At 40.0% G+C, this 16,565-nt stretch overlaps 1 protein-coding gene across 6 annotated transcripts in view; it reads left to right on the top strand.

Annotated features, from left to right (window-relative positions):
- LOC136841668 (tyrosine-protein phosphatase 10D-like) overlaps positions 1 to 16,565 on the top strand; it is a 246,365-nt gene that overhangs the window by 96,387 nt on the left and 133,413 nt on the right. For all 6 annotated transcript variants that reach the window (XM_067108852.1, XM_067108851.1, XM_067108850.1 and 3 more), the window contains 2 exons: positions 14,855 to 14,934; positions 15,558 to 15,687. In XM_067108852.1, coding sequence (XP_066964953.1) covers positions 14,855 to 14,934; positions 15,558 to 15,687 — 210 coding nt within the window. The remainder of the gene's footprint in view (positions 1 to 14,854; positions 14,935 to 15,557; positions 15,688 to 16,565) is intronic.

Genomic DNA, 16,565 nt, shown 5'->3' with positions numbered 1-16,565 from the left:
ATCCACTGTGCTTTTCTCAGTTTTGATAAGTTTTCATACACACTTTCCTAAGTTAGACTTGTTAACCCTTATATTCATTTCCATCCAAAATTGCGAATCCAACGTTCCTGCAGATTTAATCTTAGTATTTAAAATAGGTCTTTTGTACTTGAATGCTCTTGCTTATGGATCTCCAACCCTCATTTACCACATGGGTCAGGCTCCTGTTAAATAACACTGCCAATATTTTTAGTCTGTAGTAAAATTGCAACTTGATTCGACTGATATATTTTGCCACACTAGTGTCTGAATATTACATTTGATTATGGTACCATATTTTCACCTCATTCCTCATCTTTTTCTGTGCTTTTTTTCTTATGATTTTTGCAGTCATTCTCTTTTGCTAACCTCACAGTTGTCTTATGGTAGGTTGTTCTGTACACACTTAATTTTTAAGCTGTGGATTATGTTGTGCAGACTATACTTGCACAGACTACACTTGTATTGCTCCACTCTCTTCTTCCTCAATTTCCTTTCCCCATAGGACAAGTTCAGTCATGCAGAATATTCACCTTTGTATGTTTGGTGTTGACTACCTTATACTCTACTCTGTGTAATCCATGCAGATTGTTCCTCAAGTCCTTGCTCATATTCAGTGTTGTAGGCTTTGGCCTCTTTTCTATCGTTTTACTTTTCAGGACTTCTTGTTCATCATCTTAGAGCTAAACATTCTTCCCTTTCTCTTTCATGGGCATCCTCTAACTTCAGCTATCTGAATTACTTTTGCAGGTAATTCCTTTGCAGGAGTTGCTATTATTCTAGGTAAATTGCACTTTGATATTTCATGATTTCCTAATCATGATCTGCTTATGAACTCTTTACGTGAAAGCTATTGCCACAGCAGCCAAGCTGCAATGATGAAAGTTTTTTAACCTGGCCATGATCTGTCCCTTAGACTTGAACTCAGATGAAGGTTTTGCAGCAGTTCCTTGTGGACTGCCAAAATTCATTCTGCCATTGTCATGTGCACGTCATCTTTTGGTCTGAGATTTCCTGTCACCTGTTTTAAATGGCCTTTCTGTTGGCATGACACTGATAGCCTTGCCATTTTACCTTCCCATATTTGGTCCTTATTTTCTCCTTTGTCCTGGACACAAGCCCCTCCACTCACTGATCCAAGCTCAGTGACTTGAAAGGCTTTGAATGAAACTTGTGGTACCCTTGCTTTGCATTCCATAGGAGCTGGATCCTTGTTTCCAGAAAGTAGAAATCACTACCACTGTACACCAAGTTTGACAACTTCCTTAATTCTCAACTTTGTCACTCCATACCCTGTTTTATTTCTGTATGAATCTTCAACTTTGCTACTCAGCATACCAAGTTTAACTTCTTTCTCAGTCTCCAACTTTGCTACATTACATCTACCATACATACCAAGTTTGGCTTCTCTCTCTCTCTCTCTCTCTCTCTCTCTCTCTCTCTCTCTCTCTCTGTCTCTCAACATCCTCCTGTTCCCTGGTGAGGGAAAATCTGTCTCAGCCCCTGTCTTAAAGGACCTGTGAACCCTTGGTCCCCAGTTGTATGAGTTGTCAATGGACTTTCTAAAGTGGACTGCTTCCACTTGCATTCCATAGAAAAATCCTTATTCTCTTCCAACTTCCCTTCTTAGACTAGATACTCAATGGGCACTCAGAGGAAAGTCTTCATCACTTTGGGGTTGTTAACAGAGATAACAATGTATATTAAGAATCAAGACAACATCTGTTTTAGGGTGGCAAGTCCCCAGCAAACTGAATAATCCATCTCCTCTTTCACAGAAAAAACTGCAGTTTATCATGTGAGTGTCAAATTTTTCCAAGTGTTACCAGCTCAAGGAGAATGTTCCATCAGTACACAATCCTTCACTTCCATTGCTGCTTTGCAGCCACCTAACATACTGTAGGGGAAATGGATTTCTTTTTATAATCTTTTCTGAATCCCAAAGCATTAGAAATATTTTATCTTACTATGAAACCGTTTTTTGCCAACTGTATCCAATGATTTTCTGAACTTGACAGCTTGAAACAGTGTTGCATAGAATGGAACACTTTTCATTGTCCATATTACCATGAATTCTGAGTCTACAAGGAGCAGGTTGCCATCTCTCAAAAAAAAACATAAGCCATTACTAAAGGTAAGCAACCTGACCTTCCTGCTTCTTTAAGGTCCTTTGTAGCCATTACGTATGACATCCTTTTGAGGTCCTTGATGAGCCTCTGCCAACTTTCTTAAAAAATCATCATTTGTATAAACCACCTGGACTTACAGGACTGCCCTTTGTAATAGAAACTTAGTATTTAACAGGATGAAATTCTGGTTTCTACCCAATCCCTCTGAACACTATTTGGTTTTTCTGTTGGTTGCTAGTGAAATTCTAATGGTTATATGGTAGCCATCTGTATTGGAGTATACTATTTTGGGGTTATGACCCCTAAACACGAAGAAATTCTAATGTAAAAACTGCATTTATGGCAGAAATGCCAAAGAAATTTAACAAATTATGTTATAAACCATTAGAAAAATTACATCAAGGAAAACAGTTTTATCAAAGATTTCCTTGAGGGAATAGCAGTGTATAAGGAGGGGTAAAAATTCATCTGTTTAGTAACTGCATGAACTAGAGGTGTTTTAACCATGATTGGATGGGATGTAGGGCGACTGCTATGTCCTGGAAATTAATGGTAGGGTGTAGGAAAGGATAGTGAGAAGGTAGCTGCGACACCTAGATACCTGAAGTGACCAGACCAGGCATGTTTAATCTGTAATACTGTAACTGGACGAGGCAAAATCTTTTGTCTTTAATATTAGGGTTCCAACAGAAAAATAAAGATTCCTTCTTCAACAATTCCTCATTTTTGCAAAGAATGATAGGCCAAGGGACAATAGCAAATACAGTACAGTAATGGTTAGTGGTGTGGTTGGTAAAGCACTGGCCCCATTTAAGAGAGCCAAGTTAACTAATCCTGTCTTTTGACACCAAGGCAGTCAAGAAAACTGTCAGCTGGAGCAGCGAATTGTGGTTGTATTAGGACCACTAAATTGAGATGACAAGAACCAAAGAACTTTAGTCAAGGACAAGGGATTAGGAGCCCTTAGAGGAGCAGGTCTTTACTTTGTAAAGGACCAGAGGGTGGAGCTAAGGACAATAGTATTGTCTATGCCAAACCTATAAAGTGAGAGCTCTGACAGTGCAACCTTGTGTGTCATAATTGTAATGACAAGGCATTTGTCTTCAAACAGGTGGATCAGAAAAACTTTATGATGGTTTTAGTCATAATTTCAACCTACTCTGTGTGGAGGCAATCTAACCACACTTGCTGTATACAGTATATGAAGTCTACAGTTTCTGCACCAGGTACCGAGCAATGTTATATTCTTAATTTCATATAAGTAACTTAGCAAGTAATTATATAGCCATAGTTTCTAACTCGCGCTGCAACTTTTTTTTTTAAATTGCGGTAGAGCTTCAATTGTTTTGTGTAGGTGACTAGCCCCTCCCACTATTGGGAATACTGGGAACGACTTAGCAGATAACCTTGTGTTTCTGCCTGCTCTCGACTAAACATCAGGTGTTTGCAGCAGCTTTTTCATTGGTTTTCAGATGTATTTACTGGATTTCAGTGAAGTATTATCGCTTTACTTTGAGTAGTCTTCAAGCTTTGATCAGCTTATTAGCTCTTAGTGCTGTATCAGCATTCTAGCTTTTGTTACTAATTATGTCTGATTCTAGTTACTCTGTTTTTTGCTACTGTAGTGAAGGTTGTAAAACCAGATTAACTAATCTTCCTATGATTCACATACAATTTGCAGTAAGTGTAGGGGCCAGGAGTATAGTAAGGAGAAAACTTGCGCTGAATGTAATGATTCGGATGAGAAAAAGTGGAAAGTACTTAGATCTCACCTAGATAAGTTAGAAAGGGATAGGAAGAGGAAGGCAACCTCAAGAGATGAGAGACGAGCTTCACTTAGCCCAGAAACTACACCTAAACCTAGGTTAGAAGATAGTCCTGCTTTTCCTTCTTACCCTATTCCAGTTTTTTCTCCTGTTACTAGCCCGCCTACTATTCATCCACCTACTCCCATGCCTGGCTCCCTTGCTTCCAACCCTAATGCCATTGCCAGTATAGAGCCTAGGTTTGATCAAAAGATCAATTTGGCTGTGAACACAGTGGCAGAGTTAGGCGCATCTCTCAAATTAGTGATGGATAAAGTGTTTGCTGAGAAAGTGATGAGTGATAGTGTTGTGCAGGTGGAGGAGGTGGCTACTCGTCCCACCAGTTCTCTTAGATGAAGGTCCTTGTCCTGCTCCCCTGAACCTGGGAAAAGATGTACCAGAAGTCCAAGGGAAGCCAGTGGGGTTTTTCCATGGGTAGTCGCCCCCCCTCAGTTAATTCTGTTGCACGTTGCCAGGTATCAGCAGACGGGTACTGGAAAGGCATCTCTGGACATTCATCAGTTGTCCTCCAGTTCTGAGGATTCCGGCATAGATAGGAGGCACTGCAAGCGCCTTCTTGATTCATCACGTCCATTGAAGAGACATGCAGATGTTGGTTGCCATTCTCCATTGCCTGTAAGCGGCCTAAGAAGTCTAGTCTCAGCCCATAGCCTTCCTGCAGTTATGCTGTGGGGATCCCATTGTTCCCAACCTGGTCCACCATCCACCTTCCACATGGGACAGCCCAGAGGCCTTCTCTCCTGTGCGCCCAGCTGTTGAGCACACTTACCTGTCCCCCAAGCAGCCAATGAACCCTCACAGGTGCCCGTCATCATTGCCCAAGTGCCTGGCTTCTCTAGAGCACTCTGCGCCATTTCCCGAGCTCCCAGCGCCAGCTCCCGAGCACCTGGCACCAGCTCCTGAGCACCCGGTGTCATCTCCCAACTACTCGGCGTCAACTCTTCAGTACCAATCAACAGCTTCTGAGTGACAAGGGCCCATTTCCAGATGTGGGTCTTCTCCTTTGGATCAAGAGAACCGTCTTTGGCTCCATTTTAAAGCATTTGTCTGAAGTGATGAGCTTACTGACAAAAGCTCCCTCTGTCTCCAAGATGGCTCATGATTCGACTCTGTCTCCAGTCTCCTCAGGAGAAGAGGAGCTTGATCAAGAACCTGCCCCTCCTCCGACCTATGCAGCTCTTCAGTATCTGCTGGCGAGCTTCCCACCATTTTGCACCAGCTGCCCCGGTCTCACCTGCATCGATCTTTTTGATGAGGAGCCATCCAGATGACAAATCCAGGCTCCCCAAGCTGGTGCTCTCCTCTTCTTCCAAGAAAGCACTGAAGGAAGTTAATAATTGGCTTTCTGCTAAGAGGGAGCAAGGCAAAGCGTCCTTCGCCATTCCTCCCTCGTGCTTGGTCCTTTTGGGAGTCGCTGCTTCCTCCCCAAGGGGACTTCTCCAGCCTCATCGATCCTTCTCGATGCATTTTCGTCGGTGAAGATCATGTTTTCATCAGCTGAACTTGACCTCCTTGCCAAGGACCTCCTCATTGAGGATTTCAAGGAATTAGTGGGTGACATTGCCTCGAACTGGCTAGGAGTCCTGTCTTGCACAGACAAGACCATCAGGTATGGCTCTCTTGTGCTTGCTGCTCTTTTCTCTTTGGTAGAGTTAAAGAAGAGAGAATTATGGTGCTCCTTTACAACTAAAGGAGTCACTCAGAACCAGAAATCGGCCCATTTGTTTTCACTGTTGAATCATCATCACCTCTTCCCTCAGGACACTGTGAGGGAAATTGCTTTGGACCTCCAAAAGAAGTCTACTGTACCCAGTTTCTACTGTCGCAATCTTCCAAACGCCCCAAGGATTCATCTGCGGCCTCTCCACTTCAACAGCAGCCCTTTCATGGGAGTAAGCCCAGGTCACAGCCAAGGACCCACTCCAATGTCTGCTTCTCTGCCAGATCCATCAAAAAGGGGTCAACCAAGTCCTTGCCCAAGAAATGAGAAGGGAGTCCTTCAAGCACCAGTAGGTGCCAGATTTCTCGAGTTTTGGGAGAGGTGGAGGATCAGAGGAGCAGAACCATGGATTATCAAGGTTCTGAAGGAGGCTACGCCATCTCGTTCATGAAGAGCCCCCTTTAGTCACTTCTCCCATTGCCTTGAAGGCCTACTCAGGAGGCTCAGAGAAACATTCGGCTCTTCTGGAGGAGGTCTCCTCCCTCATCCTAAAGAGAGCCATAGGAGAGGTCGAGGACATCACCTCAGAGGGCTTCTACAAGAGTCTTTTTGTGGTCCCCAAAACATCGGGGGGTTGGAGACCAGTCCTCGATGTAAGCGCTCTCCATCTGTTTGTCTGAAAGACGAAGTTCAAGATGGAGATGACCCAGTCAGTCCTTTCATCCATTTACCAGGATGATTGGATGATAACCTTGGATATGCAAGATGCATACTTCCACATTCTCAGCCATCCGGACTCCAGGAAGTATTTAAGGTTCATCTTCCAGGACTAAATCTTCCAGTTTCAGGCACTTAGCTTCGGCCTCTTTGCGGCACATCAGGTGTTCAGTCAAGTCCTTGCTCCTCTAGCAAAATGGTTCCATTTAATAGGCATAAATGTCAGTCAGTACCTGGATGACTGGCTTCTTTCATTCCCTTCGAAGGAAAAGTGCACAAAGGACTTGCACAAGATTCTTCTCCTTACTCAGGAACTGGGCATTCTCATCAACCTTCGGAAGTCCCAGATGACCCCATCGCAAGAGATTCTCTATTTGGGGGAGGACTCTCAACTCTCTGACTTTTTGGGCTTTTCTGTCTCCTAAGAGAATCGCCAGCTGCCTTCAGACAGTCCACAAGTTTCTGGCCCTTTCGTCTTGCTAGGCCCATCAGTGGACGAGCCTACTGGGGACTCTGGTGTCCATCAAGACGTTTGTCAAGTTGCGTAGACTTCATATGAGAGTTCTGCAATTCTTCCTCAAGACCAACTGGGACAGGTAAACACAGCCGGACACCAACAGTTTTTCCGTAACCCCGGAGATCAAATTGGACCTGCAGTGGTGGCTATCCGAAGAAAGACTTTCGGAGGGAAAGTCCCTTCATCCTCTGAGCCCCAACCTAGACTTCTACTCAGACGCCTCTGACCTAGGTTGGGGAGCCCTATTGGGGAATCAGGAAGTTTCCATGACATGGTCCCCAGAAGAACAGAACCTTCACATAAACATCAAAGAGCTGAAAGCGATTCACTTAGGACTTCAGTTCTTCTCGACCTTAGTTCACAACAAGATTGTGGTAGTTCATGCAGACAATACTATGGCCTTACCGTACATACAAAAAGAAGGCAGTACTTACTGTATTCTTTTTTCCTCTGGCAGATAGCTAGAGATCTTTTGTGGGCAGATGAAATTCAAATGATTCTGGTCACTCAATTTATTCAGGGCAAACTAAATGTTTTGGTGGATGAGCTGAGCCGTGGGAAGCAGGTCCTTCCCACCTAGTGGACCTTGGATTCCCTGGTCTGTCAGGATCTGTGGAAACTATAGGGCAGGCCAACATTGGACCTGTTTGCCACCTCAAGGAACCATCACCTTCCTCTCTTTTGTTCTCCAGTCCCGGAACCTCTAGCATGGGCAACAGACACCATGTTACAAGATTGGTCCAGCTTGGATCTTTATGCCTTTCTGCCCTTCAGCATGGTCAGGGAAGTGCTGAACAAATTTCGAGCTCGTCGCAATGTAACGATGACACTCATATCCTGTTCTGGCCCCTGAAAGAGTGGTTCCCGTACCTTCTGCAGTTGTTGGTTGACTTTCTGAGACTCCTTCCTCAAAAACTGTGTCTACTCAAACAACCTCACTTCAAGAGATACCTTCAAGGGTGTCTGCTCTTGCCCTGACAGGCTTCAGACTGTCTGGAAGCTTGTAAAAGTGAAAGGGTTTTCAAGACGTGCTGCAGAGGCTATTATAAGATGCAGACGTCAATCTTCTAGCCACATCTACCAGGCTAAGTGGCATTTTTCCGAAGTTGGTGTCTCAGGTACATCTCTTCTTCTGAGGCGTCTGTGACCCAAGTTGTAGATTTCCTCCTTTATCTGAGGAGCTCTAGGAATTTGTTGTCCTCCACTATTAAGAGGTATCAAGCTATGCTTAGCTCAGTTTTTAAACACAGAGACCTGGATCTTTCGTCAAACCCAGATCTCAACAACCTCATCAAGTCCTTTAGTACGTCCAAGCAAAGGAAGGAAGATCTTGTGTCCTGGAACCTGGATTTAGTGATGAAATGGCTGACAGGTCCCTCTTTTGAACCCTTCATTCCACTTCTCTGAGGAACCTCACCCGAAAGACTCTCTTCCTCATGGCGTTGGCTACTACTAAACGTATTAGTGTGTTCCAAGCCATCGATAAAAGAGTAGGATTTTCAGAAGGGGGCGCAATTTGCTCCTTTACCATAGGTGTTTTTAGCCAAGAATGAGGATCCGTCCAAGCCCTGGCCCTGTTCTTTTACCATTAAGAATTTAATGGACATCCTTGGCTCTGAGGTATTACCTGAGAAGGACCAAGAAGATCAGAGGACCAACCAGTAACCTTTGGTGTTTAATCAAGAACCCATCTCGTCCTCTGACTAAGAACGCATTGTCCTTCTTCCTGAGGGACTTAATTTCTGAGGTGTACTCAGATTCAGGAGGACATTTTGCCCATTTTCAAAGTGAAAGCTCATGATGTCAGAGCAGTCTCTACCTCTTTTGCTTTCAGGCACAATATGTCTCTTACTTCCATTCTGCACTCAGCCTACTGGAAGTGCAAGTCTATCTTTGCATCTCACTATTTGAAAGAGGTTGAAACAACATTGTTTGAAAATTGCAGTACCTTGGAGCTGTTATCAGTGGCTGGCATGGTATTGGGGGAGGATTCATAGGAAGCACTTTTTCTCCTATCTTTTCACCTTGGTCTAGGGTTTCAAGTTTTTGGGGAGCCTGGAGGTACATTGTACCTGGAGTGGTGGTTCTTTGAGTGTAGGTGACAGTGTTGTCTGGTTGTTCTTAATATTGGTACTGCGCCCAGGGCAAGGGCACTTATGTAGCTTTGCTAGCCATCAGGCCTATCCTCCGCTGCAAAGCTCCCACTTAAGTAGAGGCAACCCTTGGCTCAACTGCCACACCACTACAGGTTAAGATGGCACCAACCAGAGGTAGTATTCACCTGCAGTAGTTCTCTTACCAGGTAAGGAAATGACAAGCATTGTTTCAGTGCTAACAAATTTTCTATTTCAAAGTCATCACCATGCCTTAATGTTTTGGAGTAGAATACGTGCATGTATACCATCCCTATTCAATGTGGGATTCAGCTACGTAATTACTTGGTAAGTTACTTATAAGAAAATTATATTTTCATAATAAGATTAAGTACATATATACTTATCAAATAATTACAGAATCAGAGCCTGCCCTCCTCCCCTCTGATGGACATTAGGGCACAAACACAATGAGGTTATCTGCCAAGTCATTACCAGTATTCCTTATAGTGGGTGGGGCTAGTCACCTACACAAAACAATTGAAGCTCTACCACAATTTTTTTTTAAAAGGCTGCTGCACGAGTTAGAAACTTGATAAGCATATATGAAACTTAATTTTATTTTGAAAATATTATTTTTCATGGTAGACTAGAATTAAAAAATCCACTGTTAACTGTCAGTAGTGTTGTAGAAATTTTTTTAAACATTTACAGGTGTATTTTGTGTAAGTGTAGACCAGGGTATTTTAAACTGAAAGCCAGCCCAGGAAATTTCATTGAAAATACCACTTTATAAGGTATATTGGGTGGTACTGTATTAACTGTTTCTTGTAAATTTTTTAAGGAGTATTTTCTCTTTCATGTGTAGGCTAGGGTATTTGTACTGGATGATAGGATACCAAATATAAATTAGAATACCACATGTATAAACTGTATTGGGTTGTACTATATTTTGAATTATTAATAACTACCATTATTGTACAATTTTGAAAAAGTTACAGGAGTATTTCTCTTATTTTTAAGCTAGAATATTTTATAATGAAAGCTAGCCCAGCAAATCTAAGTTATATTCAAAGTTATTATTGATTCTCTTCCTAATTGCTATTGAAGCTTGCCTAACAAATCAACATTAAACTACTATCCATATAAACTTTATTGCGTGGTACAATACTTCAAATTATCATTAATTATTAGTATTGTGGAAAAGATTGCATTGGATTATGGTTCCTATTTTTACACAGGTGAAATAATATATAATGGAAACTATTAGTTTAATAAAAAGAAATAACTATTACTGGAAAGTAGCTAAGAAAGAGCCATAAGATATTTGCTTAAATAGCAGGTCCACATGATCGATAGATTAGATTATGACACAAAAAAACCACATATAAAATTTAACAAGGGTTGGGGATTCTTGTGTATTATGGTCTCTTAATAACACTTCTTAGATTGAAATTTAGCAAGGGAGATGAGAGAAAAATAAGCTTGGATTACAGAGAAAAGGGAATTAATGAGGATAGCCACCAAAGGGAATAAGGAAATGCAAGGCTATATATAACATTATTTCTTGTATCGTAAGCTAAAATTGTATACTGTACTGTGAGCAGTAAGGCATCAAATTAGTGAATTATTAATAAAACTTCTAATTGATTTATTTCAATTCAGAGAGGGAGCTAAAGCTAAAGGGAAGCAAGAAACGTATGATTGGTTAGCCTAATAATGGCTCTGCGCTTGGGTATGCGCCAGTCAGAACAGTTTTCATAATTTATTATAGAAAGAGGGGAATTTATTGGAACGCGCTATGTTGAAAGAAGCTTAGGAGTACAGTATGTGTACGTACTTGACTTTCCACAGCAGATGGTTATGACATCTTGGCAATAAGACAACACAAAGGAAAAAAAGGTCTTGGAGTCATAAAATGCACATCTGTACAAGTGCAGGGTGAAAAGGAATACACCGGGATATTTGCTGGTAGGCACATGGAAAAATGGCATACATTCCTTGAGTTTGTTTATACTCCATTGTGGTGTTAAGGCCACTATTCTGGTCAAGACCAGCAATGAGAGAATTTTGGTATTGGTTGGTCTGTTATGGAGCCCTGGTGGGGTCATAAAGGTAACTCCTTTGAGGATATGCAGTGGCAGTGCTATGCTAACAAAAACATGATTTTAGTGATTTTCCAGTAGTGGTAGTATTCTACTTTCTGAAAATGTTTTATCTGTCATTTCTAAAGATTTTACCATAGAGGAATTGCTACTAAAATTGACGATATAGAAAGATTAACAGAACAGCGATATCATAATTAATTGTGGAGTGTAACTATCATTAACAGGACTCTTAGCCTCATCATAATTAATTATGGAGTGTAACTGTCATCAACACAACCCTCAGCCTCATGAGATAATACATCCCAAGTCAGATATCCTTGGCTACTGTTCACGTTGTTGTCAGAAAATAATCCTTAGAGAGTGCCAAGCCCACTTTACGACAATAAGGAAAGTTTTTTACTCATAGCCTCAGACCCTAATCATCTGCCCAAAGCAAAGATCCTCTTTCTGGCTAGAAGGAAAGCTTGAACAATTAGGTATCTTCAGCATATATCAAGGATATCAGTTGTTCTTGAAAGAGGAAGAGGAAATTAGATGCAACTTCTTACCCCTTAGAGGTGAACTCTTCGACCAGCAAGGTACGATGGGGAAAGCCCTTCCCGTCAAAGAATATCTCTGGGCAACATAATTATCGTCAGTTGCTTTGAAGGTAGATGGGTTTTACCCCTTTGTCCTGTCTCGACAGCTTACAGAGGCTTCATGCAATCACAGTAATGTATTCATCATTCTGAATCTGGGTAAGCTCATCTTTTCATAAGAATTCCTTCTTATTATTACTTCTTATTACTTAAGGTTTGGCTTACCTAAGTTGCTCCCTAACTGCCCTCAGTGATGACACTATACATGGTACTGTAATGTACATTCTGAAGCTTTTAAGTGAATTAATAAGCACTATGGGGCAATTTCTGATTCATGGTTACTTTACGAATGTTGATAGCACCATTGCTTTTAATCTAGGAACTTTCGAATCTCATTCCAAACTGGGATTGAGATCTAAACCTGTTCACATGACACTACCTCAGGTAATCTCAGTGTTTGTCCCACTTCCCTCTCCCAGAGTAGTCTATACGTGTGTACTGTTCACTGGCCATACTTTTGCTACTCACAGAGAATGAGTTTGCTTAAGGGTAAATAGCTGTTTGATAGCTTGTGCCCAGAAACCAAGTCAGTCACCTATCTTTTTGGGTGTTTATGATTGATTGATTATGAAATTTAGGTATTGAAGACCAAGCACTGGAACCCATCAGGATTATTCTGAGCCATAATGAATGTGAAATACATAAGTTAATGATATGATGGATAATGAATAGGTGAATGATGACACATTAGTAAAATTCACCGTTAAAATATGAACGTAAAAAATGAAGAGTGATATTGGATAGAACCAAACAAAAATAAATATAAAACTTTTATATTCAAAATATATACGTAGTATATAAAATAAATATGACTAAAATCTTTATTAAATATACTAAGATCATATCTCATTAAAATAACCAGATTCTTTCAGATAACCCATAAGGTTATCTACCTCAACATGACCATTTAAAATTTCTAAAATAGTCTTCCCAGTTAGTAAGTACTTTGACCTAAGGCGATTAAATTTAGGACAGTGCACCAGCATGTGCTCAATGGACAGCTGACCACCGCAGTGAGCACAAACTGGAGCACTGGTTCCCTCTGAAATATAGCCATGAGTAAAGCGGGTATGGCCAATCCTAAGCTGTGTTAGGATGATCTCAAATATTCTGTTACGATTAAAACTCGAACTCAAAAAATCGATACTTTTTCTAATGTTTCTGTATTTCCTATTTGTGGATAAAATGGGGGAAGTCCATCTGTGCTGCCATTTTGTACAAATGTATCATCTGATAGCTGGACGCATATCCAAATGGGGCACCTTATTAGTTAAGAAATCACATCTTGCAGCATCCTTTGCTTTACTACCAGCCAGTTCGTTCCCTTCTAGACCAGTGTGCCCAGGAATCCAACATTTAAAGCATCCACTATGGCTGTTGCTTCAGCAATGAAAATGGATGAGGAGTCTGGCAACTTTTTTATATATCATTCCCCCCTCACACACCACTGCACATCCTACTCCATCTTCCGATTTTGATCCATCAGTATAGGTTTTCCTGTCATTTATATGTCACTCATCATGCTCCAAAAACTTGTTTCTGACTTCTTCTTCTGAACAATCTTTCTTCTATGTCTCTTTAATGAAGACATCTGTTGCTGGAATAAACCATGGTGGGATAGCAGGATGTTTAACTTGTAGAATCTTCTGCATTTTTATGCTTTCATCCTCCAATTCACCCAGCTGTCTGATTTGAAATGGTATTGAAGATCTAGATCCAAAAAGCATTGAGTCACACTGTTTTAAGATCTCAAAAGAAGGATCTTCCTTTGAGCTTTTCAGCTGACATGGTGTATCTCAGGCCTAGCTCATGCCTCCTTAAGTCCGGTGGTAGCTGATGGGAGTCTACATAAATACTTTCAATGGATGAAGTTCTAAAAGCTCCAGTGCAGATCTTTAGCCCCATATTATGCACAGCATTCAATTCCTTAAGTTTAGTCTTTGAAGCAGATGAGTATACTTGACAGCCATAGTCTAACTTAGATAACCATACTGCATTATAAAGCCTTAACAACGATTTCTTATCAGCATCCGAATTAAAATTAGATACTTCTTTTAAAATATTTAGTGATCTCTTCACTTTCACTTTTAACTTGTCAGTATGATTATTCCAAGTGAGCTTTTCATCAAATACCATTCCTAAAAATTGTACTTCAGTAGAGTAAGGTAAAATAATTCCATTTAAGGAAAAGGTTGGAATGGTTTCCTTAGTTCGGCGTCTCCAGAACCGAACAGCGACACTGTTAGATTCGAAAAATCGAAACCCTTGCTCATTAGCCCACTTGCTTACTTTGTCGATGGCTCTTTCCAAACTGAAGCGGGACTCATTTCTATAATTTCTTCTTCTGTCATGTCATAAAGGTCTTTATCAAATAGTGCTCCTCTCCCATAACTAAAGCTGAAGTGGGGCTTGATCTTCGTAATCATTTCATAATTTTTTATGCCAAACAAGGTCAGCATGTATGCTCGGATTGTGGATTTGGCATGAATAAGAACGGTGTTCTTCCCAAAACGAGAAATATCACCACTCTTTATTCCTCCTACCTTTTTCTGAAGAAACCTGCAAAATTTATAGTAATTATAATTTTCCTCCTTGGCTGAAGCTACCACCCACATAGGAGGTTTAGGAGTCCTGATTTCTGCATTCTGCTTTCTCTCTGGTTTATCCTGAGCCCATTTAGATGGCACATAAACGTCCATGTCTTTGGGAACTTTGTCTGTTAAGTACTGTAGCTTGACCTATTTGTATGGCACTTATCATACTACCAGCCTTAAGAGCCTCACATGGCTACTAAAGGTAACACCCGCTTCCCATGTAGATTCAATATCAATAAAGTTCATCCTGTTTTCTACAACAGTTCCAAATGATTTCAGAGCTGTCGAAATCATTGCATAATCACAACAGACTGACTTCCTTATAAGTTAACTACCTGATTCCTTATAAGTTAACTACCTGATTGATATATTATCCATGAGTGCTCTTTACATGAACTTGACTAATGGTTTTGTGCAAAAAAAAATATAAATAAACGAAACCTGTTTTAAGATTCACGGTAATTTTCAAGTGGTTATATATTATTACTAATTTTATAATGTGACAAATGAATATTGTTTAATAAATTTATTAAAATTCCTTTTATTCAAAACAGAATAGAGGTTAGCAAAATGAATTTGGGAACAAGTGAATATGGTCCACCAGCAATAGAGATCCACACCACAGGCATTGGCTGTAAGTTTTTAACATTTTATTTTTCTGAATGAAGGAAAGATTTCAAACAAAGGAGGGGTAGGGATTTTGAATTATGTTCCATAGGCTATTAATATGACTGTGACCAGCATCTAGGAATTCATACTACTGCATCACAGAACATTAGAGACATCAGTTGAATATATCAGTGGCCACTAGATTAAAACTTACTTAGAGTTGAAAAGTGGGAAGGAGCTTAATAGTTGTTTTATAAATAATGTAAACTGCTATCATATTACCTAGGATCTGAGTTATGTACTTTTACAGTAATGGGGGTTGTTTAAGTTATTATTACGGTGATCTAATTTTTTTAAGTCTGGCCAGTTTTGTTTTGTTTTGTTTTATTGCTTTTGAAGTGATATATTGTAATTCTTATAATGATGGGCCACACTAAAATATGGAAAATAAATTCTTTTTTGTAACTGAAATTTCTTAAATATCTTTACAGTTTTCAAGTACCTGTTAAGAAATCACTCACAGTTTATGTAGATGCATAGTAAAGTATTGTGTGCATGTATGAATTTTATATGGTACTGCATAACCACGTTTATTAGTATAATAATTCCTATTCATAGTGCAGTTGCCATAAATTTTTGCCCTTACAGGGCCAGTCATTGTGGAATCGAGGGCTTATGAATATTTGAGCTCAACAGAACTTCAGAACTATGCCTTGTACAAGGTTTTCCCAATCAAGGTTCGCAGGAATGCATTTAATGACAGTCATGGACCTATTACGTAAGTTAAAAGGGTTTTCATAGATTTGGTTGGTCTTTGGTTTCATCTCATCATTCGGTAGTACAGTAGATTAGTGTTTACTTTGGTATTACTTACCAGCCCTTATGTACATGTGTGTTATATGATGGCCACTGTAGTAACTACAGAAATCTAATTTCCTGTGTTCATCTGGGTAGCAGTCTTGGCCCACTATGTTTACATTTACATTATGTAAACATGTATTTTAGCCTTAAAATTATCAGCAGTGATTATCACTAGTCTAGGACAGTGGATCTCCCATAGATCTTTGGATTTACAGTGTTCATTTAACTACATGAACCTCATTTGAAATTTTAGGTGTCATTCGTGACTGCAAATTCAGTTGCAAAAAAAATTAGTATGAGAAAATCATTTAGATTTTTAGAAAATGTTTTTGTTATTTTATTCTGCCATGTTTTGAATATTGATCCTGATTTGGTTGTCAGCAACTGATTCACATCTTAAATTATTGTATAAAAAAATTTGAGTTTCAATTAATTGTCTATGGCAGATATTGATATTAGTATCAGGTATTATGAAATTTTTGTAATTCCAGCCATTCTTTGGATTCAGATATCCTCAGATTGTACATTCCACAATGTAGTAAGGGCACCTCAGCTTTAGAGACAGTTGGGGTGTCCCCTTCCTGATAAGTAACAAAATCTGTTAAGCAACAAAGATATAGCCTACACAATATCGGTACCCTGGAGCACCTCGCTTAGCTTAAAAGTGTTTAGCAGATTCATACACAGTAATTATTAGCCTGTTCTAAATGTATTTGGTAATTGTCATTCAATTCTACTTAATTATTAAAATGAAAATATTTACTTATTATTGCATTTTACAAAAAATACTTGCAA

Source organism: Macrobrachium rosenbergii, chromosome 9 (genome assembly GCF_040412425.1).
Source record: "Macrobrachium rosenbergii isolate ZJJX-2024 chromosome 9, ASM4041242v1, whole genome shotgun sequence".
Lineage (NCBI taxonomy): Eukaryota > Metazoa > Arthropoda > Malacostraca > Decapoda > Palaemonidae > Macrobrachium > Macrobrachium rosenbergii.
The sequence above is the reverse complement of the archived record's forward strand: the minus strand, read 5'-3'. Positions and strand labels throughout refer to the sequence as shown.